This window comes from Lissotriton vulgaris, chromosome 5, assembly GCF_964263255.1.
Source record: "Lissotriton vulgaris chromosome 5, aLisVul1.2, whole genome shotgun sequence".
Taxonomy (NCBI): domain Eukaryota; kingdom Metazoa; phylum Chordata; class Amphibia; order Caudata; family Salamandridae; genus Lissotriton; species Lissotriton vulgaris.
The window spans coordinates 1,778,761,616-1,778,788,399 of record NC_141693.1 but is presented as its reverse complement, the minus strand read 5'-3'; the positions used below and the strand labels follow the sequence as shown (position 1 = coordinate 1,778,788,399).

The window sequence follows — 26,784 nt, the reverse complement described above, 5'->3', positions numbered from 1 at the left end:
AAAACTCCTTATAGTCGATTATTCTTCAATAACAGCAGTTCTGGACAGAACCTCGAGTTTAATAACCCCCTGCGCAGACTAATGAGATCTCTTCTATTCGTCCTGCCATTCACTGTCTTTCGGCAAGTCACACCCTTCTCGTTTGTTCAAACGGGACACGAGGACTCGTATCCCCTGTCTCAGCCGAAGGAGTTTGTGTCCCAATATTTCCCTCCCTGTCCCTGCAGCCAAAACCCTTCCTTACTTATCTCCCCGAAGGAGGTTGGATCTCGTTCAGCTGAGGCCAGCAGTCGGAGCTCTCTGAGCAGGTGGAGGGTTAATTCAGACCGGGGTTGAGAAGCCGGCCCCTCCTCTGTCACGGGACCTTGAGGCACTGAAGCACTCCGTCGACTTCTCCTCACTTCCCGCCCCTTTGGAGGTTCGACTCCTCCCTGCCTGATTCTCCTCACTCCTGCCCGCCCCTTCTGGGTCGGATTCCCTAATGGTGCCGCGTCAGCCTCCACAACTCTCTCCTCTCCTTCTGTCAGGCGGGCCACCGACAGAGACCCGGTCGCGCCTGCTCCGCCACTCAGCCGGCTCTCTGTTCCCCTGGGCTGCGGCTGTGGCGAGATGGCGCTGCCGTTCGCGGCTCCTCAGCGCTGCACCCCCCCACCTCACAGGAGCCCTGGCAGCTCGACTGGGACGGGCTGCTCGGACTTTGGGAAAAACGGCCACCGCTGGAACACAGGCCAGTTCCGGTAAGGTTGATGCTGCAGTAAGACGAAGTTGGGGAGGGGAGGGGAGACAGGGCAGACTCCGGCCAGGCTTGCCGTGAGGAAGTCTCAATGCCTGCCACCCGGAACCTTCAGCAAAGGGGTTGCCTCCGCAGGGGTTCCCCCCGCAATTGCCCAATACCAAGGTAATCCCAGCCACTCTTTCTCGTTACCTTTACTTGAGTCCCGATCAGTGTTCCTTGCTGGGGGAAGGAAAGACACTCCTTCCTTATACCTCAAAGATACCACAAGAACTCCGCCGGGTTAGATCTGAGGATGCGGGGGGTATCAGCAAACAGAGAGGAAGCAGCCCCTAGAGGCTATCAGATCCTCTTCTCTTGCATGCCCTCCTCCTCACTCTTCAGCCTGGACTCCAGCTCACTTTTGTTCTCAAGGCACCTTCCTCAGCTCCTCTCACACCAACACCTACGACCACACAAAATGGCTGACCAACATTCCGTCTTTTATAGACTGACCACCAAAAGTCCAGCAGGGTCCAGAAGGTTCTGGAAGGTCTCTATTCTACCCTATGGGTCTTTCTCCAGGGATGGCAGTTATGGCAGTTAATGGCCACCATTTTAAATACCTCCTAGTTTTCAGTCAGGAAGGACACCTAGGCCCAGAGATAAAGGACCATGAGGGCAAAGAACACCTAACCCCTAGGACAACACCACAGAAAAGGTGCAAAAAGGGGACAAAAATAAATAAATAAATAGGAGGGACTACCCAAAGGGCAGACAGGTCTAACAGCCATACATTTAGAAATGTTCAGTTTTCAAAGAGAAACAGAAATAAAAAGTAAAAGTTTTGAATATACGTTTGTGTGTGTGCATGTGTATATGTATATGCTTCTTAGAATGCGGGTGCAGGTGTGCTGCCAGAACGCCAGGGATGCCTCCTCTTAAAGCACTTCCACCAACATGCTATATTATGACTTAGTTTGTCTCCACATCAGAACACGAAAGGGGCACTCCAATTGAACTTTTTCAGATCACAAAATGTATTCAAGGCATGAGGAAAATCAATTTGTTTAGGAAGCTTGTCACTACCTTGCAGCGCGGCCGGTAGTGAGAGTACCTGCCGGGCGGTGATGTGGGGAGGGCCAGGGTGGGTGTAGTAATGTATGGATTATGGAGCTTTACAGGTAAGTAGACATATAAATATATAAAATGAATTTCGTTGTGTGCGCTGCATCGCATTTGGTGATGCAGTGCACACAACGAAATTCGTTTTATTTATTTATATGTTTACTTACCTGTAAAGCTCCATAATCCATACATTACTACCCAAAACCCTGCAACTCCCCCTCCCCACATCACCGCCCGACAGGTACTCCCACTACCGGCTGCTACCTTGGTCATGATTATACATGCCATTTTGTTTACAAAATATAAATAAAGTAAATCAATCCCATAATGAATTGTGTTGTTACAAAATATTTCTGCAGTTCATTGGAAACAATATGTGCCATCTTGTAACATTAAAATACTTATACCAATATGTTTAGACTCAATTTTCTTTCCCTTTCGTGAAATCTTATGTGTTACTATCTTTCTTAATTTTTTGTAATTCAACACCAGAGAGATACAGAAAGGAGATTAGTTTACATACACCGTAATTTCATCAATAAATAAATAGGTTGCATAGTTCGTACTTCATATATATTTACATAACTACATAGATAAATACACTTGTAATCATAGGGTTTCCTTAGTCCTTTGTTGACATGGTGGGTACTGTGCCCTTTGAAATTGTAAAGGTGGAGGAGCTGCAATACCATATTATGCAGAAGCTGCATTCTCTCCCAGCTTGGACTCAGACATAAAGAAACAAAAACAAAACCCACACAAACCCAGGGCTAATTCTTAAGGCAGATCATATGTCTCATCGATTATTCTATAGCTAATTTGTCTTAAGGCCGCCCTTACTACCCTGCCCTGCTATTGAGTCATACTGTCAAGGGTTCCCATATGTTCCCAACCTTCTCCCTGGCCCGTAGACCTTTACTCTTGTATAGTGTGGTTTCTTCCATACAGATGCTTAACAGGCGGTGAAGCCAGAGCTGATATGTGGGGGGATCCGTGTCTTTCCATGCAGTAGTAATCAGTAGTTGAGCCATAGCTACTGTTATAAATATAAAATCTCTCTGGGTTATAACTAGATTAACCCATGCAGTCATATCCTAGTAACATCAGAGCTGAGCTAATAGTAATTAGCTTATTAATTGCTTGCTGTCAAAAGTTCTATATGCCGTATTTCAGAGATGCAAGTTTACTGCATGAATAAAACATATGTATGCTATCAGCAGGACCTGTTTGGCACCTTGGGCAAATCTCATTCTCCCTCCTCCCCCAGTCATAAAGCATCACAGGTGTATAGTATAGGTTGAAGATGGTTTTGTAGTGCTGGGCCTTTAAATTAGCTGATAGGAAGATCTTTAACCAGATTTCAATTGACATATCCAGGTCAGCATCCCCATTCACCAGCTTTGCTGATCATTTTGCCTCAGTTTTTTCCAAATCATGGGGGAGGGTCTCTATTAGGGCTTGATAAATGTCACTGATCCTGCTATCCCCTCATCTTACTATTTCCAGGACTGGTATTTTTGCTGGATTAAGGGACCCAATAGAAAGTCGCATGAGACATTCCCTGATCTGTATGTATTCAAATCGTATTCTCCTGTTGATCCAGGGTTATCTTAGTACTAACCCTGCAAATGAGATAGTCTCTGTATTATTTTATACATTTTCTATCCTATCAATTCCAGCCTGTTCCCAATTTGTGCCCATTACACCCTACAGTGCAGCCGGGAGAATCAAGGAGTGCCATATAGGTGTATACCTATTATATCTTGAGATTTTCATCAATCTGCTGACCTTTCTCTAGATCTTCCAGGCTGCTTTTATGCACTTAAAGCGTGTCTTTTTATAATAACTAGGCTTTAGTTGTCTATGAAAAAGCCTCTCCGCCTCTTCTCCAATAGATATATGATATAGGGGTAAATCTAGATCAGCAAAACTCAAATTGTCTGGTAGAAGCAGGGTGCCCATCATTGTAATGCACCTGCCCAGTAGTAAAACAGAAAATTCGGGACAGCCCAACCCCCTCTTTCTGGGGAAGCTTCATACTTTCAGTGCTCATCGTATTTTTTGGTAGCTCCAAATAAAATTAGAAAACATAGCATTCCTTTTGTTTATAGTTGTATCTGCAAGTTCGAGGGGATTGAGCAAAATATATATAGCAATTTAGGGAAAATGTTCATTTTTAATACATTAGTCCTCCCTATTATTGTTACCTGCAGTTTATCTAAGTTTCTCACTTCTATGCTTATTTTATCAAGTACCGAGTTGATATTAATTGCGCATATCACATCCATACTACCATTCTAGAGGTTATGTTAATCCCCAGACACGTGGTAGATTCAGCTTTGCGATTGTCTTGGGTGTTACATTGTCGTGAACAGATTATTTGTGTCTTCCTTTTATTCAGGAAATACCCAGATTTCCTCCAGAATTCCTCTGCCATACTTCCGACATCGCTGATTGCCTTCTGTGGTGATTACTACAATATCGTCCGCATATGCCAGGACCTTGGTATCATACCCTTTGGCTGTTACAGGTTTAATTGCAGGGTGGTATAAGATCTGATTAATAAAAGGATCTATGTACAGAGCAAAGAGAATTGGGGAGCATGGGCATCCCTACCTCGCCCCTCTAGCCACATCTATTTTCCCCAATGTATTTCCCATCCCTTGTAGTTGTGGATATGGCTTCTACTACATTGCCCGGATAGCAGTTTCAAGTCGTAGACCCAACCCCCTCTACGATAAAACTCCCCCCCATCCCCGGTCAAAAGCCGCCGAATCCCGGTTTTCAGTGTCTAGGAGGATCACAGCCATATCATTCCCTTCTGCGTCTGCTACGTCCAGTAATGAGATGAACCACCTGATGAGGTCTGCGTTCCCCCTGCCCGGTACAAAACCATGTTGTCCTGTTGAAACCAGTGCAACTATGGTCCTCTGTAGCCAATTAGCTATGACCTTTGAATAAACTTTATACTAAGAACAAAAGAGGATAGGTCCATAAACACGTGGTGGGGGCTAGACCCTTTATAGAATATATAACACAAATTGCCTGAACCACAAAATCTCTACAAGCTTATTAGGAGGGAAAATATCAATTTATTGTGATCCCCCTCGACATCCTACTTAGTGTCAATGTTTATTATCTTTTTCAAGTTATGACAAGCTATATGACAGAAAACAACAATACATTAAATATTTACACACCTATATATACTTTGTACATACATAAAAAACAGATTCTTTACACAGTACAAAAAGAAAATTTCTTGCATCAAACATTACAAAAAACTAAGAATACATCACAAAGACTTTCATAGGGTGGAATAAAATGTTGTCTCTACGATACTAGGACCGGCTGGTCCAGTATTGATTTGTTTAAGAGCCATTCACTTGCTTATAATTCCCCCTTGATTGGTTTTTCCTATTTTTCTCATTTTTTGATTGTAATGTTTGTTCTAATGTTGTTTGTGATGTATTTTTAGTTTTTTGTAATGTTTGATGCAACTATTAAAACACAGCTAGGGGCGTAGACGTGTGTAGTGGCGTGCCGGCAGCACACCAAAGGCAAGCCCGTCTGCGCCCGTCTGCACCTGCCAGGTCCCCTGTTGTTTTTACCTTAGGGTAACAGACAATGAACTTTTTATCTTATTCATGTCTATTATACATTATTCAAGCGCAGAGCTTATATCTTTAAATAAGTCCCCCCACACTGAAGAATCCATGTATATACCATGTAATAAGGAGTCTCCTCTCCCCCCAGTGAAGAACTCACCCGTAGTATCTTACCCCAGCTCCATAAGGGAAAGGGCTCCAGCCGTCGGTTCTAAACAACTGAAGGCTATCTACCTAGATGCCTGGTCTATCCCCAAACACGCTCTGGAACTATGAACTCTTCTAGACCAGGAGAAACCAGATGTCTGTTTCATAACTGAAACGTGGCTTCATGATCAGGCATTTCCTGATATAGCTACTGCCTTTCCATCACCATATAAGATTACCATGTTGGATAGAGCAACCGGGAGAGGAGGGGGAATAGCATTTGCCATGACCGTCAAATTAGAAGTTACTACTGTAGACTCCTTGAACTCAGATAAAGCAGAAATCCTAATTTTTAAACTTACGATGCAGTCATACAAAATATGAACAGGAGCCTTAGTCTACAGACCCCCAGGACACATAACCAACTTTGTAAACTGGTTAGTAGAACTCATTGAGCCCCATGTCCTGGGTGCAAACAACTTCATTCTCATTGCAGATTGTAACTATCATGTTGACCCATCACTAGACCTAGACACTGACCAACTGATAACATCATTGCAGACATTAGGGATGGAGCAATTGATAGTTGGTCCTACCCATTAGGCCGGTCACACTCTGGACCTCTTGTTTACAAACTCTACTAAGTTTGTAGTTGGACAACCCCTACAGCTTCTTTGATCGCACCATTACTTGATACATTTTAGTTTCCTTATGGGTGATCCTATAGTCATCCGTGATAAAAATAGTGCCGTCATCAGACCCTGGCGAAAAGTTACTCTTGCTTCTTTCTCCATCCATTTCAATATCGAATCCCCACCTGATACGACAATATAGAAGAAGCAACTATGGCTTTCGAACAGGCTATATCATCCACCCTGAATACATTAGCGCCTATGTCGAGGGTTAAGATTAAAAGTAAACCATCTCCTTGGTTCACCGCAGCATTAAAAGTCGAGAAACTGTCCAATAGGGTGGCTGAACGTCTCTGGAGAAAAACAAAAACAGCCATTGATTGAACTAAATATAAAGAAAGCCACCGCTCATATTTAAACAATATCAAACAGGCCAAAAAGCTGTATTTAACAGGGAGGATTCAGAATGCTGCCAACTCCAGCAAAGAGCTATACAAAATTTTGAAAGAGTTTACATCCCCCAAAGCCAACCAACCCTCCGTTGTCCCTACACAAGATTGGGTCGACAAAATATCTTTCTTTTTTGATGACAAAGTAAAAGCTATCTAAAGATACTTTCCCCAAGAAAATAACATCCATATGCATTCAGCTTTGAAGAGCCATTCACTGGTACTTCTGCTGACTAATTTCTAACCAGTAACTTGTGACCAGGTATCAGAAGTTATTGTCAAGATCAAATCTGCCTCTCCTGCTGATCCCCTCCCGGCATGTATCTTCAGGAAATTAGCACCTTGTTTGACAATGAGATTAACAGAAATGTTTAACATGTCTCTGGATCAAGCAGCTGTACCAGGAAGCTGGAAGGTAGCGCCAGTCAGTCCCATTCTAAAGAAGCCTACCCTAAATGCCAGCGAACCAGGCAACTACCACCCCAATTCGCTGGTGCCCTATTTCGGGAAAGCTCTCGAAGCCCTGGTAAACAAACAACTAACTAGTCACCTAGAAAGCCATAAGCTCCTTGATTCTTCTCAATCAGGGTTTCGAGCGGCGCATAGCACCGAAACGGCGGTAGCCGAAATGGTAGACAACATCAGGCTGGCCTTGTATAAAAAAGAATCAGCTATGCTGGTTCTTTTAGACCTGTTTGCCGCTTTTGATACCATCTCCCATGACATTTTGTAACAGCGGCTCTGGGAGATGGGGGTTCGAGGGAAGGCCTTGGACTGGTTTAATAATAATCTAAAGGAACGTTTTACCACTGTGCATCTAGGTTCGCCTGCTGCATGCAGCAGACCAGTATGCTTTGGAGTTCCCCAAGGGTCTATTTTGAGCCCCATGCTCTTTAACCTTTATGTCACCCAATTGGCCAAGATAATCAGGTCTTACGGGTTAAAGGCAGTATCGTATGCAGACGATACCCAGCTAGTGATCACCTTTGGCTCTGACCCTACAGATACAATGATCCGGTTTAAAAACGGTATGACCCACATTGACAGCTGGATGGGCCAAAACAAACTACAGTTAAACAATTGCAAAACCGAGATCATTCTGTTCGGCAGGGCTGAAGATCATGGGTCAAGCAGCTGGTGGCCTCAGACACTCGGTCCTTGTCCATCTCCAAAACAAATTGTCTGCACCTTAGAATTACTATTGAAATTAAGCTTTCCATGAAAGCCCATGCCAACCGTGTATTGGGCATCTGCTATGGCATCTTCCGGAAGCTATGAAAAATCTTCAAATGGCTACCAATTGAAACCCGGAGGTCACTGGTGCAGGGCCTAATTGTAAGTCACATGGACTATGGAAATGCCTTACTGACCTCCATAAATGAAGACCTTTTCTCCAAATTGCAGATTCTGCAGAATACTGCGGCCAGATTAATTTTCGACCTACCTCCGAGATCGCCGTGCTGTCCCAATTTAAAACTCCTTCATTGGCTCCCAATTAGGAAGAGAGGGCATTATAAAATCTTGTGCCTAACACATAGAAGCATCTATGGCACTGGCCCCAGTTATTTAGAAAAGAAACTGAAAAAATACCAGCCCGTTAGAACCCTGAGGTCCAGCTCTAAACTTCTCCTTAACTCTCTGCGAGTTTGCACTGTGCAAAATGGAGGACGTTCCTTTTCACATCTTGCCCCCCACCTTTGGAATAAGCTTCTGTCCCATCTCTAGTTTATCTCAGATAACTTGCGCTTTTGCAGAGAATTAAAGACATGGCTGTTCTCTAAATGAAGTGAGATTGGACCCAGGTAGTGGAATCTTCTTCAAGCGCCCTGATACCTAACAGTGAGTTGTGCTCTATATAAGATTCTTTGACTTTGACTTTTATTTCCAGATCTTCCCTGATTTTGGGATCATCCTGAATTAACCCATATACTGTCCCTATGTCAAGCCATTGGTTAATGAGATTATTGCCTAGCACCCCCATTTGTCAGCCATTATACGCTTCACTGTTCCAGCTTGATATGTATGGCTACCCCTCTGATCATGGGGTTCTGAGTAGAGCATATTGCCAGTTCATAACCCCTTATCCGAAGAACATCCTTATTGCACCATAGAATGTGCGTTTCTTGTAGATAGATTATGCCGGGGTTAACCCCTTCAGTGCTGGCCACGTTCAGCGGACGTTGCGTGCACTACCTCGGTAGTGCTGCGCAAATCCGCAGAACGTTGCAGCCCCACCCTCGCAATAGAACGTTCTGCACTAGCGCAGAGTTTGCGGCGCGCTAAAGGGGTTAATAGCTTTTAGTATCTCACATACTTTTTTCTCTTATTTTTATCCTTCAGTCCCCCCACGTTCACTGATTAGATCCTCAATTTAGCTATACCTATATAAGGAAACCATCCATCTAAACCATGCTACTCTAGTATTCCTTTCTTAGGGGCAGATTTACAAACCCCTTGCCCCACTTTTGCGTCACTTTTCCTATGTTAAAAGTGATGCAAAAGTTGCGCAAGGGGCTTGTAAATCTGCCCCTTGGTCTTTTTCCTTTCTGATTCCTCTTTCTGTTTTGTTCCTATTTTGTTCTGAATCCATGCCCCTCTTGCCCACCCCAGCCTCCCCTCTTACGCTCCACCCCATCCTGCCCCTCCCACCCATCCCCCACCCCCTCCCACCCATCCCCCACCCCCTCCCACCCATGGAGGCTTCCAGACCCTTGGTCTGTTTGAGTGATGAAGCTACATAACATCAAGACCAGTGAGACCCCACTAAATGAGCCTAATTTAAACTATATCCAAACAGCTAGACAGCCCTCCTATATCATAATTATTGTGTTAATGAGCGAGTGGAGGGAAGCGAAAGAAGTGAGCACATACCCACAAGTCCCATACATTCCCCTATCCTCAAACACCCATTCTATCACTGGTCAGAGCTAGATTCCCCCATTCTGGGAAGATACTTGGTTCAAGCTACTAGCTCTCCTATCCCCTGAGTTCCTCCTGAGCTTTCTTTGCTTTCATCTCTGACATAAAGAAGTGAACCCGGTCGCCCGTTATTACTTTCAACTTTGCTGGATGCATCGGGTAAGCCTGCGCGCCCTTTGCCTGGAATTGATTCATCAGCTGCCGTAGTCTCCAGCACCTTTCGGCAGTTACATGACAGAAGTCAGGTCGGACAGAAAAGGCACTATCATCCACTTTGCGCTTGTTTTCATGTCTGGCCTTTTCGATGATATTATGCCTGAGTAGTTAGTTCCCAAAATAGACTAGTACGGCCCTAGGCTTCACATCACACCCAGCTGGTTTCTTCAAGATAGGGGGGACCCGATGGGCACGTTGAATCTCCTGTGTCCAATTCCAACCTTCCAGATTGGGAAAAGCCCTTCTAAGTAGCTCTACCATGTAGAGACGCATATCTGCGCCCTTCTTACTCTCAGGAATACCTAGAAACCACAGGTTGTTCCGGCGCTGCCGGTTTTCCTGATCCTCTAGCTTCAATTGAATGTCTACCAGTCTGGGCTCATGTGATTCAGTCAGTCAGTCAAGTACACTTTATTCGATTGTTAAAATCATAAAAGGTATAAAAGTTAAAATGTACATACATTCCAAATACAGGATGACACATAGTAAAACAATTTAGCAGCAAAGATTATAAAAAGATACAATTGATTAAAAAAATTTCTTTTCAAGAAATGTAAACAGTTCAAATATTAATATAGTCATGTTCTTGTTATGCGAGATTTCGTTATTGTTGCGGCTACCAAGAAATTAGCAACGCTAAATATAACATAAGTACTGCATAGGAGCTGAAGATAAATTAAAGCAGGCCTTACCTGGGTAAAGCCTTCCTTTCTTAAAATAGGTAGCAAAAATTTAGCCCTTTCCACAGTGAAAAACCTGCAGAACATAGTAAAGTGCATTGTGTTTTGTACAGATCTATTTACAAAATGGGGCTGCCTCCGGTTTCGCGCATTTAGGGTAACTACCCAACTGGTAGTGGATTAAATTAAAACGGAACTTAGTCAACAGGAACCTATGAAATGGTTTGGTGACAATGGCAAGATATGGTTCCATTGAGGGGGAATGTAGAAGCAAATAATGAGATCTAACAGTTGGCTTCTTCAATTCCCTTTCCTCCCGTGCCAATCTGGCCCCCTCCATGTAATGTTTTTTAATCATGCCAATGTCCTCCCTCCTAATACAAGAGGGTGAATAGAAAAGTTCCGGGCGACCCATCTCCACTAAAGATCTTTTTATGTATTCCAGCCAGGGCACCCTATTGGAATGATCTAAGGACATGACGTCAGCCATAATAGAGTGGTTCAGGGATAATTCGCTGTTCAACCAGGTCCTTAGCCAGAAGATTATTGGGGCTAGCCTTAACCTATCGGAAACAAAGTTCAACCCCAGCTCCACATGTGTCGAAAAGGTTGGGGTAGACTGAGGGACCGACAGCAGCGATCATAAAAACCTATTTTCCACCTTCTGGATGGTGTCGTCTTTTATATAACCCCATAAAGGAGAACCATATTTTGCAATTGCTACGCATTTGGAGTTATAGATCTTTAACATTGCCTGCATCGGCCTAGCCCCCAGCCTTTTAGAAAACCCCATAAGTGAAGCAGTTGATCTTGCCACGGCTAGACCTCTGGCTCTAACCTGTGGTCTCCATGAGCCTCTCTCATCAAAGAGTACTCCTAAGTAGGGAAAAACGGGCACTCTTGAGACCACCTCCTCCTTACATTTAAAAATCATCCTTTTTCCCTTTCTGCAATGGAGGCCTACTACCATGGTATGGGATTTGTTGGCATTTATTTTTAAATCGAGTTGATCCATGAAGACCCCGAAAGCATCCAACAGCCGTTGCAGTCCGACACCAGTACGGGCTATGAGTACTGCGTCATCCGCGTACAGGAGGGCAGGTATTTTAGCCTCTCCAATACGCGGAAGATCACCCTGTACCGCCTCCAGATAGCTACTTAGGCCATTAATGTACAGTGTGAAGAGTAGGGGGGCCAGGATGCAACCCTGGCGCACCCATCGCATGGACCTAAAGGAGGTCGTGCATCTACCTTCCGTGGTGACTCTGATCTTGGCAAACAATTCCTGGTGTAGTGATGCCATGAAGTTTACCAGGGCCCCGTCTATAGCCATTTTCAGGAGGATGTCCCATAATTTAGTTCTATTTACCAGGTCGAAGGCCGAGGAGAGGTCCATAAAGGCCAAAAATAAAGACCCCTCCTTGGCTACAGTATATTTAGCAAGCAAAAGATGTAAATTTGAACACTGCTCGACCGTACCTCTCTTCTCTCTGAACCCATATTGGGCATTGGCTATGCCCCCACTACTTTCCACACTATCCCTTAGTTTCGTCAGAAGGACTCTGCCCAAAATTTTAATGGCAGAATCTAGGAGGGATATAGGTCTGTAACACCCTGGGTCCTCCCTCTGTCCTTTTTCTAAAAATTGGTACTATAACTGAGGTGGCCCAGGAAATAGGGATGACATTACCATTGGAGGCTGTGAAAACTTTAGATAGCACTCCTGCCCATAGCTTCGGGGAGTGCCGGTAAAAGTCTGCGGGGACCCCATCTGGGCCTGGGGCTATGTTTTTCGAGGTTTCCAAAATAGCTATCTCGACCTCGTCGGGAGTCAAAACTAGCGGGGCATACTCTGAGGTTATAACTTGGGGGCCCTGTATCCCAGGCGATGAGTCTCCATATACTGTTTTAAAATGGGCAAGCCACCTGTCGTCGGGGATAACACAATCCATAGGCATGTTTTCCTGGCCAGAAATCAGGGGCTGGTTGATCACTTTCCAGAATTGACTACTATCCCGCATAACATCGGCTGAGAGTAGCTTCACCCAAGCCTCTTGCTTTATGGCTTTCTTGCGCTCTCTGATGGCCTGCTTATATTCCCTCCTTAGGGTAGATACAACTTCCCTGTTTCTAGGGTTACGGTTTAAGGCTGCTAGGAGAGCACTGTGTGTTTTAGAACATTTGGAATCAAACCAGCGATGTTGTTTGTTACCACTCTTGCACAATCTTACTGACAGCTGGTTTGAGATCTGTAAGCATATTTCCTCATAGGCCCCCAGGATTTCACATTTTTCTGCACTAAAATGTTGGCAAATTGCCACAGCACTTTCTATTTTAGGAAACAATGCATCGTAGAAGTCAACGGGCACCACATTGGCCCACTTGAGCCGTCTACCCTGGTCCACCACTTTTAGGGTTCCCGCCCTTGGATTGACGGGGGCGGCATAGAGCCCATGGAATCACCCCAGTAAACTTCCAATAGGACAGGATTGTGATCACTAAAAGGGGATATTAGGGTGCTATATGAAGCAACACTATGTAAAATAGCCGGTGACACAAATATGTAATCAATAATGGAACCTGGATCCGACCCTTTAAAAGTGTTGAGCCTCGGTTCGTCTGAGCTACAGGCAGGTTCCATCAAATTGGAATTAGCCAATAACTCCTCTAATGCCTCTCCCCCTTTAGAATGCTTGAAATGCGTAATGTCTGGGCCATTCAGTCCCAAATAATCAATTGTACCACATGACAAAGTGCATGGATGAATGTTAAAATCGCCCATAAGGACGAATTCGATATTAATATGTGTGTCTTGACTGACCTCTGCCAACAATTGGTCCAGGATAGCAAGGTTATCGTTACTATTATCCTGGGTTCCTGCGTTGTAAAAATGTATAAAAATAGTTTTCTGGGTTGAGGAGATCACCCTTTCCACTAGCAGAAGGTGTGGCGAAGGTTGGTTAATTACTTTAAGTGCCCCCTTGAGTTTTAATGAGAAAAGCAAAATGAGACCACCTTTGGCTCTGCCCGCAGCACTAGGGGCAGCAGGCACCACAAAACTCGAGAACCCATCTAGACTGAAACTAGGTGATGTGTCCCAAGATTCCTTGAGGGCTACAATATCATACAAAGAAATAAAAGCAAGCCAAGCCTCATCGGCCCTTTTTGTTCTAACACACGCCACATTCCAACTCAGTAGTCTGCATGTTTCCATTGAGTCAGAAATGTGACTGGGTTCTTCTACTGGGTGTGCTAATGGTGGTGCAGGTAGTCAGTCTGTGTCCTCTAGCCCTGAGAGTGATGAAAAGCGGTTGCTGAGAGCCAACCCACCCCCATCTGTGGTACCAGGTATATAGTGACCAGGGGGTGCGGGCTGCCATGACTCAGGAGGGCTCATGTGATTCAAATTGGGCCTGGGCTCCCACAACGTCTACCTCAAGGGATCTAGTTCTAGTTTTCAACTCTGTCAGGTGTTCGCTGATATTACTGCATACTTTAGCGACTTTGCGGACTGTGCCTTGCACCTTGCGGATAGCGGCCTGAGAGCGACGACTATCCTATCTTGTTTCTTCCCAGTGCGACATGAAAGACTGTAGAATAACATCCAGTGTTGAGATGGCGCTGGCCTCTGAATCTGGTGCTTTTACCCCAGCACCCCCCACAAGCTGACTAGCTGGAGAATAGTTCCAATTTAGATCTTTTCTTTTCCCTGCAGCTTTGTCGAAGCACCTTGTTTTCCTATTAGCTTTACACAGGGTTGCAGCAGAGTACATCCCACTACTATCCAGCAGGCTTCAGCTCTCACTTGTGTCTGACAATGATAAAGAATCGTCTACAGCGCAGGTGCCATCCAAAAGGGAGTAAAAGCAATCTGTTGCCTATAGATCAATCTCCTTCACACCCCCCCTATGTTCCTTACTATGCTTTGCTGCCTGTCGACCTGATCTCCTCAAAGTCTCAGGGGGGCATTTAGTATTTTGTTGTGGGATTTTAGAAGAGTCCTCAAGCAGCTCTTCTCCCTCCCCTGTAGCTTTAACTTTAGAGGTTTCGGGCTGGTTGGCAGTGCTTCTGCTTTCTTTATCATTTATATACTCTCTCCCGCCCTCTCCCCCTTCAAAAGCAGCCAAGCTAGAGACCACAGCTTCCCCCTCTTCCATGTTACCAGGTATCTGTGCAGCTCCAGAATTCGGCGATTCAGTGTTGCCTGAGAAGCATCTACTAGCTCCCCAGCCTCCGGACAGACTGTAGGTCCTAGCATTGTCTTACTATCAGGAGATAAAATATGCTTTTAATTGAATATATGAGTCTTGGGAATTGCTATGTCATGGCAATTAATTTGGAAAAGAATTTATTTTGAAAATAGTCAAAAACATTATTAAATGTGATGTAAGTTAATTTAACATAGATTTGATGTTTTGTAGGGTAACTTGTTTTTATTGAAGTTTAATACACATACACCCTACATCACTCGACCAGCAGAGAACTCTAACTGGTAATAGCAATGCTGCAGCAACAATATGCAGAATAATATTACCCCGGCGTTGTTCAGAGAATATCAGGTAAGACGAGAAAACAGAAAACAATTGACAAGAAACAATAAGCTCAAACCCTAACCCTCCCACCTCCCACCTCCCAACCTTTCATCACAGAACCGCCACCCTCCAACTCCAAATGTGGCAATGGCAATTAGTCCGTGATAGAATCAAAATGCCGTTCAATGCTAATCCTGGCCAAGGGGACTCCAATGTATCATTGGGGTAATATGGAGGACTCACAAATATTTAGGGCATGTAAACTCGAGGAATTATGTAAACATAATGCTTAGAGATGACTTCCAGAGACAGTCAAAGCTGTCTCCCCTACCTGCTATCCCTAGCAAGAGCGTTTCCATCTGAAACAAGTCTCAAACTCAATATAACCCGGTTCTATACATTGGTACATCCTCCCTACCCAAGAGAGGGATCTGTCTGCTATATTTTGAATTCAGGGGATAGGAAAGAAGTTCTGCCACACCCAAAATATCATATGCTGGGAATTTTAACTATCAGACCCCACATATACGATTGTTCTAATTCAGATCTTCTGACAAATACCTCTGACGTTTGGGACAGAACCATAGTAAATGGAGGAGCATTCCACAGTTACCACAACTCCTTCAACTAAGATCTCTTCTGTTGGGTTTCTGTGAAATCCTCTTATTTAAATAAATCCAGAATCAGGATAAGTTGAAGCTTTTTAATGAACAGGGCACAGTACTGCTTGTCTTAAGATCCAAGTCAGAATGAGTCACAGAACCATTCCAACTGAAGCAATGACTAACTGTAAGGCAAACCCACATTTGAAAATATACAAGGAGATTCAAAGGAACAATGAAATAAAAGAAAAAGTACATTTAAACATGTAACACATTCCTACCATGGATCCCATTAGGGTACCCGTTCAATAAGTAGCAATCTTTATAAGAGTCTCCCTTATTGATATGGGAAGCACTTAACCTTGACCTGTGGCAGGATGACACAGTGCTTACACCGGTCTGACACGACCTCATACATTAAGTAGGTGCAATGTTTGAGGCCACAGGAGGAGTATGTAGGAGTTGAAACTACATAACTAACTCTAGGCTGAGGGAATGAAGTTGTTAAGGAAACTAATAATTTAAATGAGACACTGACTTTGCTGGCAGTTTTGTTCATCTGTAAGTTACAAGATTTCCTAGTTGGTCTGCATCAAAGTGAGTCAAGGCTAGGTGTGACTGGCTTTGGCCCAGCCTCAAGAAGAGACTGACTTGTCAAAAAACATCAGGATCGCTAACTGTTCCATGCCACCTGTTCTCAGATCATTTTTGGCTAACTAACATTTACACATAGATGATGACTAACACCGGACTTATATTCCACAGTAATTAAAAGATTGTGGAAAAGAAACACTGTTGTGATGGTAGAGCAGAAATCAAGCACTCTTGACAGGAGGCTTAGCCCAGGTTTCAAAATATTTCCTAATTATTGTATGGGTTTGAATGTAGAGTATGGTTATTGAAAGAGGCTGGGGGAGGGCATGAGTTCAAAAAAATCAATGGGCAGGGAAGTTAGTGCCAAATATCTTTCCTCTTTATTAAGGTCTCAGCGGCTGGTCTCCGGCACCAGGTGATAAACAACCCTGGCTACAGATTGACCTGAAGCAGCGATGCAAGATCCGAGCCATTGCGACGCAGGGCACATACAACACTTATTACGACTGGGTCACCAAGTACATTCTTCTGTATGGGGACCGGATATCCGGATGGAAGCCATACTTTCAGCAAGGAAGCAATTGGGTATGTTTCTCATTCTTGTCAATTCATTTTGCAGTGTGTATGTGCGTGCATGGGTAATCTGACATGTGGACTAATAATATCTGTGTGCAAAGCTTTTTTTCTCTCCCATATTGTAAAGTTGTGTTACATAAACTAAGACTCTGACTTATCTCTACAAAGTTTGATTTCCCACCCATGGATGCCTGAACTTAGTTCAGTGCACCAACGCTTCAATTTGAGAGGATATGTATTGTAGTCCTACACAACCCCACTCAATACATAGTTGATGTGGTGTCTGTGCTACCAACAGTCCCTAAAAAGGGCAGTGGTAATTATAACCCAATTTTGTGCTTTACAGTATCACACACAAATACTGCACCAAGAGTAAGAGAGTAAGAGAATTGTATGTGCTCTCTCCTTTAAACATGGTGAAATTTGCGTACACCCAATTGGCACATTTAATTTAAGACCCTAGTAAAGTGATACTAAATGTACTCAGGGCCTGTGAATTAAAAAGAAAGACTCTGTCTCAGCGCACTCACAAATGTTTTCAAACCAGTCTATTATGCTCCAGACAAGCGGAGGCGAGAGCAGGGAGGCAGGAAATTCCAGACACCTCTATAGGGGGAGGACTCTTGAAGCATATACTGTTTTAAGGTAGGCGCCCAGCATAAATATTGGACACTCAGGCCCAACTCTTCAGTACATTTCTGGACCTGTGAAAGACTCGTAAGATCGTCTGCTGCCCTGCTGCCTGAGTGAGAAGGACAGGACCGGAATCTTGAATTCAGGACCGCCACCAGAATTATTCCAAGGGCTAGTTGGACGGCATCCTGATCACATCCTCCATGACAGAAAAGGCTCCAACAACCTTGAACCCAACACTTGGATGCTTTCTGCTGTGCGTCCTGCCCTCCAAATGGTTCCACCCAGTCCTGGACCCTTGGAAGTGGGCTGAAGGTGCTCTGCCAGGCTAACTGTGGCCCAAGCCGAACTGAACAATGCTATACATTGCATCAGAGTCTTGCATCACTACTGCTGCACAATGCCTTCTCGGAGCAGGACCTCGCAGCTATTCAAAACTGCCACTGCACAATGCATCCTCAAGGAAGGATTTTGCATTGCAGCTCCTCAGAACTGATGCTGTGTGATGTATTGACACAGGACCTCTTATTGAATATATACAGCTCCTCCTAACCACCGCGTCCCCGACGCAGGACCTCACATTGCAGCCCCGATTACCAGCTGGATGACACATCCTTGACACAAGACTATCAGGCACATGCATCATTGTTGGCTTTTTCGATTTCTTATTTGTGATTTTTAAGGAATCGCAATTAAGAAATCGCAAAAGCCTATGCATGAAGAAATTGCTGACAAATGTGTGATTTCTTAAAATTCCTTAATTGCGACTCGCAAATTGCGAATCACAATTAAGGAATACCTCCCAATGAATGGGAAGACATTCTCAATTTGCGATTCGCAATTAGCGAATCGCTAATTGAGAATGCAATTTCAAGGGTGCCGGGGTGTCTAAAGAACACCCTGTTGCACCCCTGAAATCAATCTGTGCACATATGTTGTGAACACACATGCCCGTAGGGCATGTGGGTGCACAATATGAAAAGCATTTTTCAAAGTTTTCGGAAATTACCATGAGGTTCAACCTCATGGTAATTTGCTCCCCCTAATTGCGAATTCGCAATTTTTTTAAGTTTCATGTATTGCATTTAAGGAATCGCAAAATGCGATTCCTTAAATGCAATCGCAATTTGAGAATTCGCAAATATTTGCGAATTCTCAAATTGCGAGGGCCTTCACCCTTCTTGCATTCCAAAAGCAGAATTTGCGATCGCAAACGGCCGATTTTTGTGATTCGCACCATTTGCGATCGCAAAATCCTTTGATGTATGTGCCTGTTTGCCTCTACTTTGAACATTGTGAAATTGGCTTACACCTAATTGGCATATTTAATAAAACCCCTAGTAAAGTAGTACTGCATGTACCCAGAGCCTGTAATGTATAGTCAACCAGGATTTAAGGTGTTTTGTTCAACAGGCCTAAGTTGGTCGCAACCAACCAGGATTTAAGGTACTTTGGATCATATGTACAAAAGGTTTTTGCTGTCGGGAAAGGCCAGATCGGGCCGTTTCTGACAGCAAAAGTGCTTTTTCAAATGTACAAATGCCAAATTGCGATTTAGTAACTTGTTACCGGATCCCAATTTGGTTTACCGATTTGGTATTCAGAAGGGGCTTGCTTACGGTGTCCCTTCCAAATACCGAATAGCTGTACTATGTATGAATATTTTGCGACCGAATTATGGTTGCAAAACATACATTTTTTACCAACTAGTTAAACGTAGTGGTAACCTTTCATAAATGGGAGGGGGTCCCTATGGGACCCCCTTCCTCTTTGAGAATGCCTGCCGTCTTCCCCCACCTTCTTCTGGTGGGAACCCTGACCACACTTTTTGTAGTTCCCCCCAGATGTCTTCTTGCATACCCTTGTACTGACCCAGATGTCTGCCTCCTCAGCATGCTTACTGGGATCTGTTGATTTGCTATCAACCAGGCAGCTCTATAAAACAAGTAGCACGTGAGTCACAAGGCCACCAAAAACAACTTCAGTGAAATAGGAGGGGAGAGGGCAAAAGGTTTCGGAGTGATCCTGCAGCGAGGGCCAGGTCCGTGCAGCAAGCAGCATATCTTTTTTCTATCTAATGAAATAATATTCAGCTTTAAGACCATAACTAAAACATGTCTACACCAAAGAACAGAGATCTAATCCTAACAGCCAGATTAAATTAAAATGCAGATGACGTAACAGGTAAATACAGATCGCATTAACTTTAGCTAAAAACCTAACTCTGCAATTAACAATCTTTCTTGATGCAAAGGAGGAAAAATGTATTTAATACTAACTACTTTGTAGATATCACAAAAGAATATATATATACAGTGCATCATATTTTGAACACACACACAATCACAAGGTTGTTAGATCATCATAAGCCAGCCCATTTGAGAATGTTGGTGAGCAGCAACTGTTCTAAACCTAGATAAAAGTTTGCAATCTTAGGTGTTAGGCACAAGATTTATATAGAGCTTCATTAATTCATTTGCCTCTAGTACCACCACCCACCTAGCCAGAAAGGCTTTTTTTACCAACATTTTTTAAAGATAGGAGTCACAAACAGTTCTGTAGGGCCAATTTCATTATAGTGTTGTGTAAGATTCTTCAGGCCATTAGCAGTACGAGACTTTAAAACATCGTGGTCATTATATAAAAGTGCAGGTATAAACCAGGAACCAAGCCTGGGGTACCTATTGGCTTCCCTAAGATGGTCCACTAATTGACTGGTATAGTGCACATGCAAAAGAAGGACCGATAAACATGCTTCACGAGCACCCCATACCAAGTCAAAACCTTTGGAGCAATTTCCATGTCACTGAATCTTACTTTAGCTGTTAAATTACAATGGAGACAATGTGAAAAGTCATTAATAGTCGGTTCTACTCCCATAATACCTAAGATGGACCGGAGTTTCGACCTATTGAACCTCTGATGGCAACTGCATGTTTGCCGGATACAAAATGTAAGTTAAAACATTGTCTATGGTACCAAAATTAGGTATAAAATCATATTGGCTTTCAGGTATTATCATGTGCATAGCAGCCCAAGCTTAAATTCCAGTCTTTATGATTCTGGCCACCACTTTCACTGGCTAATCAATAGGAGAAATTGGCTAAAACTGTTTATGGTCAACATTTAATTTATTGATCGGGTCTCCTCAGTTGATTCTGCCGAATATGCTGGGGGCTCACTGTGGAGCAAGCTATTCAATATTTTTAGAGGGAGCTCACATGGCTATTAATTGAAGAAATGGAGAAACCCCACTAATTTCAAAGACATCAGTCTTAAGTCATGGATCATTCACTTTCATAAAATGTTTTCATATCTTTTGTATTTATCTATTTTATATTCCAGACATTTTTTGGAAACGTAAACAATTCTGGAGTGGTCCGTCATGACCTCTACTACCCCATCATGGCCCGGTATATCCGAATCATTCCTGTAGCATGGAATCCAAGAGGGAAGATTGGGCTTCGAGTTGGTCTTTTTGGTTGCACCCATCGTAAGTTTGTGCTGACAGTTTATCTTCCATGTATTTAATGTATCTGTTCATCAGTTCTTCTGATCGGATTTAAAGAACATGAAGACAGAATGAACCTAGGACCATATTATCAAGAAAGGGCGATACATTATCGCCGCTTTTATCGGCAGGAAACTGCCGCTAAAGCGGCAATAATGGGCTTGATAATATGCCCTTGTGAATTCCCATAGAAGCCCAGGTTCTGCTATTAACCTGGCTTCTATGGGAATTCACACGGGCATATTATCAAGCCCATTATCGCCGCTTTAGCGGCAGGTTCATGCCGATAAAAGCGGCGATAATGTATCTTCCTTTCTTGATAATATGGCCCCGAGTTTGGTATAGTGTTTTCAGAACACGGTATGCAATGCTTCTGATACACTAGGTGCTTGATTGTAGTTGAGTGCGCTTAATGATTCTACTGTATTTTTATTAGGCCTATGCAACATTTATGTTATGTTGTTATAATCTGGTGTAATTTCTTGCATTTCGCATTGCGATTGGTACGCCAAAAGTCCTGAGATTATGACATAACGCTATAATGTGTATGTAAGACTTTATTCATGCAACTCTTATAGCAGGAGGCTGGGAAGAATGTGAATGAACCGAACATGAATGGCTGTTGTTCACTTCATACATTATTTTGCGCCCTTTTATCAGTGCACAATGCATCCAAGTGTCAAAACAGGTGTGAGGATACATTTTGTTCTAAAAACAATAGCCCAAAATGCTGAAGCCAAAGTTTTGAATGATAATGCGCACATTTTCATAATTCTTGGGGAATTTTGCATATTTACCATTCAAGGAATTTTACCCAGGCTGAATTTTTAATCAGTCAAAAAACACACACAGAGGACAGCTTTCACTAGTTTTCACATGCAGCACTGCTCATCTTCTACCTTAAGAATGAATGTTGTATGACTCTGAGTCACAGTTCGGCACTAAAGTAAAGACTGTGTTATATTAGAGCTGAAGTGCAACAGGATGGCAGTACCGGACACTAGTCTCGTTACATGGTTTTCATAGATCCTGTGCTCACGCTTTTAGCAGAAAGGGCTGCTTTCATAAATAGGCACTGCTAGACCTGTCAGCCTTAGAGTGGTCTCCCCCCAAACTTTTTGCCTTCACCCCTCCTATTTTTGCGGAATTTGTTTTTGTTGGCCTTAGGACTATGTGCACTTTACCACTGCTAACCAGTGCTAAAGTGCTTGTGCTCTTTCCTTTAAACATGGTAGAATTAGTTTACACCCAATTGGGGTATTTAATTTACTTGTAAGTCCCTAGTAAAGTTGTACTACATGTACCGGGGGCCTGTAAATGAAATGCTATTAATGGGCCTGCAGCCTGCAGCCCGTATTGTTCCACCCACTTAAGTAGCCCTGCCATTGAAGCCTGTGTGTGCATTTTTAAACTGTCATTTTAACTGGCACAATACATATTTTAGAAAACACAACAGGAGGCACCTGGGTCTAGTATAGAAGTAAAGTAGTGGGATATCCCTTTCTTAGGACGATTCCCCTCACACAACAAACCTAGTTGTAGTGCGGGCTACAACTCCCTCTCTGAGAGGGAGGAGCTCAGGCATGTTTTAGTAGAGATAATGAGGTGTACTAAACCTCTAGATGAGCAGGGGGTGGGGAGTGGGTAGTGAAAAAGTGAAAGTGACTAAAACAAGCTATAGGATATGCTGGACAAATTTAATAGTACACTTATAGGCTAGGATTAAAAAAAGAGTAGCTATGACAGAGGGGAATTCAATCTGTCAAAATGATGGAAAGGTTGACATGTTTCAGCCTGATGCTCCCCGTAGGGATGCAGCGGCCTTCATCAGGACCAAAAAGAAAAGTGAAAAGTGAAGTGTCAATAACCACATGTATAACTTTAAAACAGTGGTAAAGTGTATATACAAAACCAGTAGGTGGAGAGTTATATCACTCAGTCGTGGAGTATACTGGTCAGCAAAATCCCTGGAAAGAGAAACAAAATGAGTGTATTTCAACAACAACAAAACACACAACCCCTAGTATGCATAATTCTAATTACAGTGCACATAAATATCTACTTCAATGGTAGCATAATGTGAAACACCTACCCGAATCGTCGGGTGAATGCGTAGATACCGGTAACCTCAGTGTAACACACTCAAGGTGGCATCTAGTTCCTAAAGGGAGATATTATGGTGGTGATAAAATACAACAAATATTATAGTCTAGAGAATCGATACAGGGTATACAGTTTATTTAGCATGTGACGATCACAAAAGAAGGAGTAAAAAATAAGAGGATAGAAGGCCTGCTGTGCCATTCAAACTAGAAACAGCAAGTAAATAAAGGTGTCTCTTTTGGTAATAAGGGTAAGCACTCAGCTCTATTTTAAAAGGCAGGTGTGGCTCTTACCACTAAAACCTGCCTTTTACTGTCACTTTGACTAAATGTGCTTATTATGCCAAGAAGAAAACACGGGACAAAAATTACATCTAACACACTCAAAACGTAATTACAACCAAAGTGTGCAGCCATAGTGGCTGGAAATAGCGTATTTGTAACCTATGCGGCTGCATAAAGTTTAACTCAGACTTGGAGCATAGCGGAGTCCGTCCAATCGGAATGCCGAATGTGCAAAAGACAGCAAACCACAACAGCAACACCCAGCTAAACTATGGTGTCTCCTAAGTGCCATAACCAAGTAGGAGGAAATGTAAGATCATACCTCTTTGAGGAGATCAAGCGGTCCCACACGTGGCCCTGTCCCCAGTCACCGGACATTTTGGGAAGCCGACATTTAACTTCCGTGTGCAACTAAGGAACGCCCTACAGCTGGTGATACAGCAAGAACTGCGTCATGGAGAGTGGATCCTTGACATTTAGTGCGCTAACGGAGGGAATATGGGAATTGTAGTAAACTTGACGATAGCGGATCACTGACGTGATTGGCTCGTGCAGCCGCTATCGGGTGGTATCACAGCTACAGCATGAATCCCCTGAATACATGGCTCATTGAGAAAAAAAGGGGGAACAAAAAAGGAAAAAAGGAAAGAAAGGGCGAACATTCTCATATCATGTAGATATAGAATCAAGCCCAACAAAGTGTAGCAGCCCATCTACCTATAGTGTTCAACAGTTAAAGTTTGTAATCATGTTACGTGTAACATTCTAACAGCGGCTAGAACATCACAGGCTGACCTTGATTCCTTACATACATGATATGAGAAAGTTCCCCCTTTCATTCAATTTTTCCTTTTTTCTCCCCCCCGCCCCCAGACAATCTGGGGCCAGGGCAGGGAGGCAGGAAATTCCAAGCATCTCTGGGGGTAGAATCCTCTAGAAGCTTCTCCTACTTCAAAATAGGCACCAATTATAACTACGGGTCCGCAGACCCCAGCTTGTCAGTACACATCTGGACTTGTGGTAGACTCAGAAGAAGGTTTTCTATGCTGCTCTGCAAGAAAGACTGCGAGTCTGCTGTCCTGCTGCTCGAGTGAAGGACTGGACCTGCTTTTTGAACCCAGGCCCATCAGAGTGACTCCAATTAGAAGGACCGAACAGGCTTCCTTCATCTTGAACCCAGCACCAAGACTCTGCCAGGTGTGATTCCTGCACTTCCGAGTGGTGCTACACCAGTCCGGGACCTTTGGAATTTGGCCTGAAAAGTGCTCTGTCAGGCAAACTGTATTCCTAGCAGAACCGACGCAGCGCTATGCAGTGCCTCCAGAAACTCCTCACTGGAGCCATACCCAATGCATCGTCAAAGTCCTGCATCAGAACTGCTGTGCAACGCATGCCGACTCAGGACTGTTTACCGCTGCTCTCAGCCTTATCGGAACTGCCACTACACAACGCATCAGTGACACAGGCCTTCGCATTGCAATCCTCTTGTCGGCACCATCCTCAATAACAACGCAGGGCTGCACATTGCCAACCCCTTGTTAACGTCATCCTCGACAATGATGCAGGACTCTGCATCGCAAGCCCCGCAGCTTCTTCAGAATCATCCGGTGTGCGACTCATACTCGATGCCGGCCTTTGCATTGCAAACCCATAAACAGCCCCCCAACGATGAAGCAGGACCTAGGAACCTACGCTACGTGACGCATCTCCTCTCCAGGACCTCCCATCACCTCGAATACGCAACACATCCTCGACGTGGAACCTCGCATCGCTCTTCCACCAGGATTTAAAATTCTCTTGTTCAATGGGCCTAACTGGGTCCCTGTAGCTGGCTCGCGCTCCATTGTAGTCGGCCTGAACTTGTGGCCTTGTTCTGGTCCAGCACGACCAGGTAACAACAGTGTGCCCTCTGTGATGTTTGCCGCTGTTTCCACTTAAATCATTAAAATGGTATATATCTAGTTCTATCGATTGGATTTTTGTCATTTTGGCCTCAAATTATTTATTACATTTTAGTCTATTTTTCTAAATTGTTGTGGGGTTATTCTTGTGTTGTGTTTCACTTTATTACTGTTTGGAGCGCTGCATAAATACTTTACACATTGCATCTAAGCTGACTGTTTTTTCTGCCAAGCTATCAGAGGGCTGAGACCAGGCTAATTTAGGGTTGCTTTTGCCTCCACCCTGAAAAGGATTGTGGCTGCTGCTTGTGTATAATTTCATTCCCCTAAATCAGTAACCCAATTTCTGAAAGGATCTTACTTTTTGCCAGTTTGGAGCAGAATGATGACTGCTACCTATGTGCCTACCAATAGGAAAAGCAATTTCAGTATGTCAAAACAGCCACTCCCTCAACCTTGCCTCTTTTATTTGGCCAAATGGTGCAAGGGAATGGAGAGAATGCAAAGAAAAAGACAATATTGGCAAGAAATAGAAGCTATGGAAAGTAAACAAGATTGCAGAACCATAATTCATTTATGTTTCTGCATTCCAGACCCCTGAATCCAGGGTAGCAAGGACAGTGACAAGAGCACTCAAGGAAAGGCCAGGATTAGTAGCTGCTGTGTCTGGAGACCTTAATTGATGCCCATTAGAAATGTATTAGAAGCCAAGGGCAGATCCTCTCTACAACACCGGTCCTTGGGCAGAAAGATCATGTTGGTGGCCCTCATTAGGGGGCCCTGGAAGGGCTTTCTGCCTGAGGACCGGCATGGTGGAGAGGATCTGCCCTTGCCTCCGAGGTGGTCCCAGCGTTAGATGGTGGCCTCTGGGGAGGACTCCTTGAATTTCCTGCGGTCAGCTGGAGATCTGTTCGGGGCCCGTTTGCTGCCTTTGAGGACTTTCCAATGACAGGATCTCCTTGCCCCCATGGACAAGATAGAGGAGCGGCATCCACTTACCTTGTATGGGGGTTTGTAAGGAAACATGGGACTGCATGGATATCCTCATCACCCCCTCCCCCCTTTTAGACTACATCTTCCTCCTCCCCTCTCCCTGGAGACTGGCCCCTTGTTGTGTTGGGGGTATCCTCTGGACTTGATGGCCTTGAGTTAAGGGCTACAGTACTGTGCTGCAGACTCATGAGACACTACCCCATAACGGCCTGGGTCGCATTGCTCTCCTGAGAATCCTTTGGACTGGTGGGCCTTCAGTTGAGGGTGCTGCGACAATGTACTTGGGGGTAGTGGCCTGCTGCTCTTGCTTCCAACCACACTGTTTGGAGCAAGCAGGCCCTAAAGAAACCACTTACCGGCCAGTGTGTAGAGGCTAAAAGGGTGTTAGCCGGCAGTTCTCCTTTTGTTAAGTTTCCCCACCCTGGGAGGTCCTGTCGAGATGGGCAGAGATAAAGAACCTCAGAGTCAGGCCAAGATGGACAGGTTCACAGGTTCTGTGGGGGCTCAAGGAGTGGTCCTGAGTAATCTCCACCACTAAGTGACAACACTGCGTGTCCCAACATA

At 44.0% G+C, this 26,784-nt stretch overlaps 1 protein-coding gene across 1 annotated transcript in view; it reads left to right on the top strand.

The window, feature by feature from the left end:
* Positions 1 to 26,784, top strand: part of CNTNAP1 (contactin associated protein 1) — a 347,724-nt gene that overhangs the window by 129,342 nt on the left and 191,598 nt on the right. The window contains exons 3-4 of the mRNA XM_086924095.1: positions 16,608 to 16,804; positions 20,774 to 20,921. Of these exons, the coding sequence (XP_086780221.1) occupies positions 16,608 to 16,804; positions 20,774 to 20,921 (345 nt within the window). The remainder of the gene's footprint in view (positions 1 to 16,607; positions 16,805 to 20,773; positions 20,922 to 26,784) is intronic.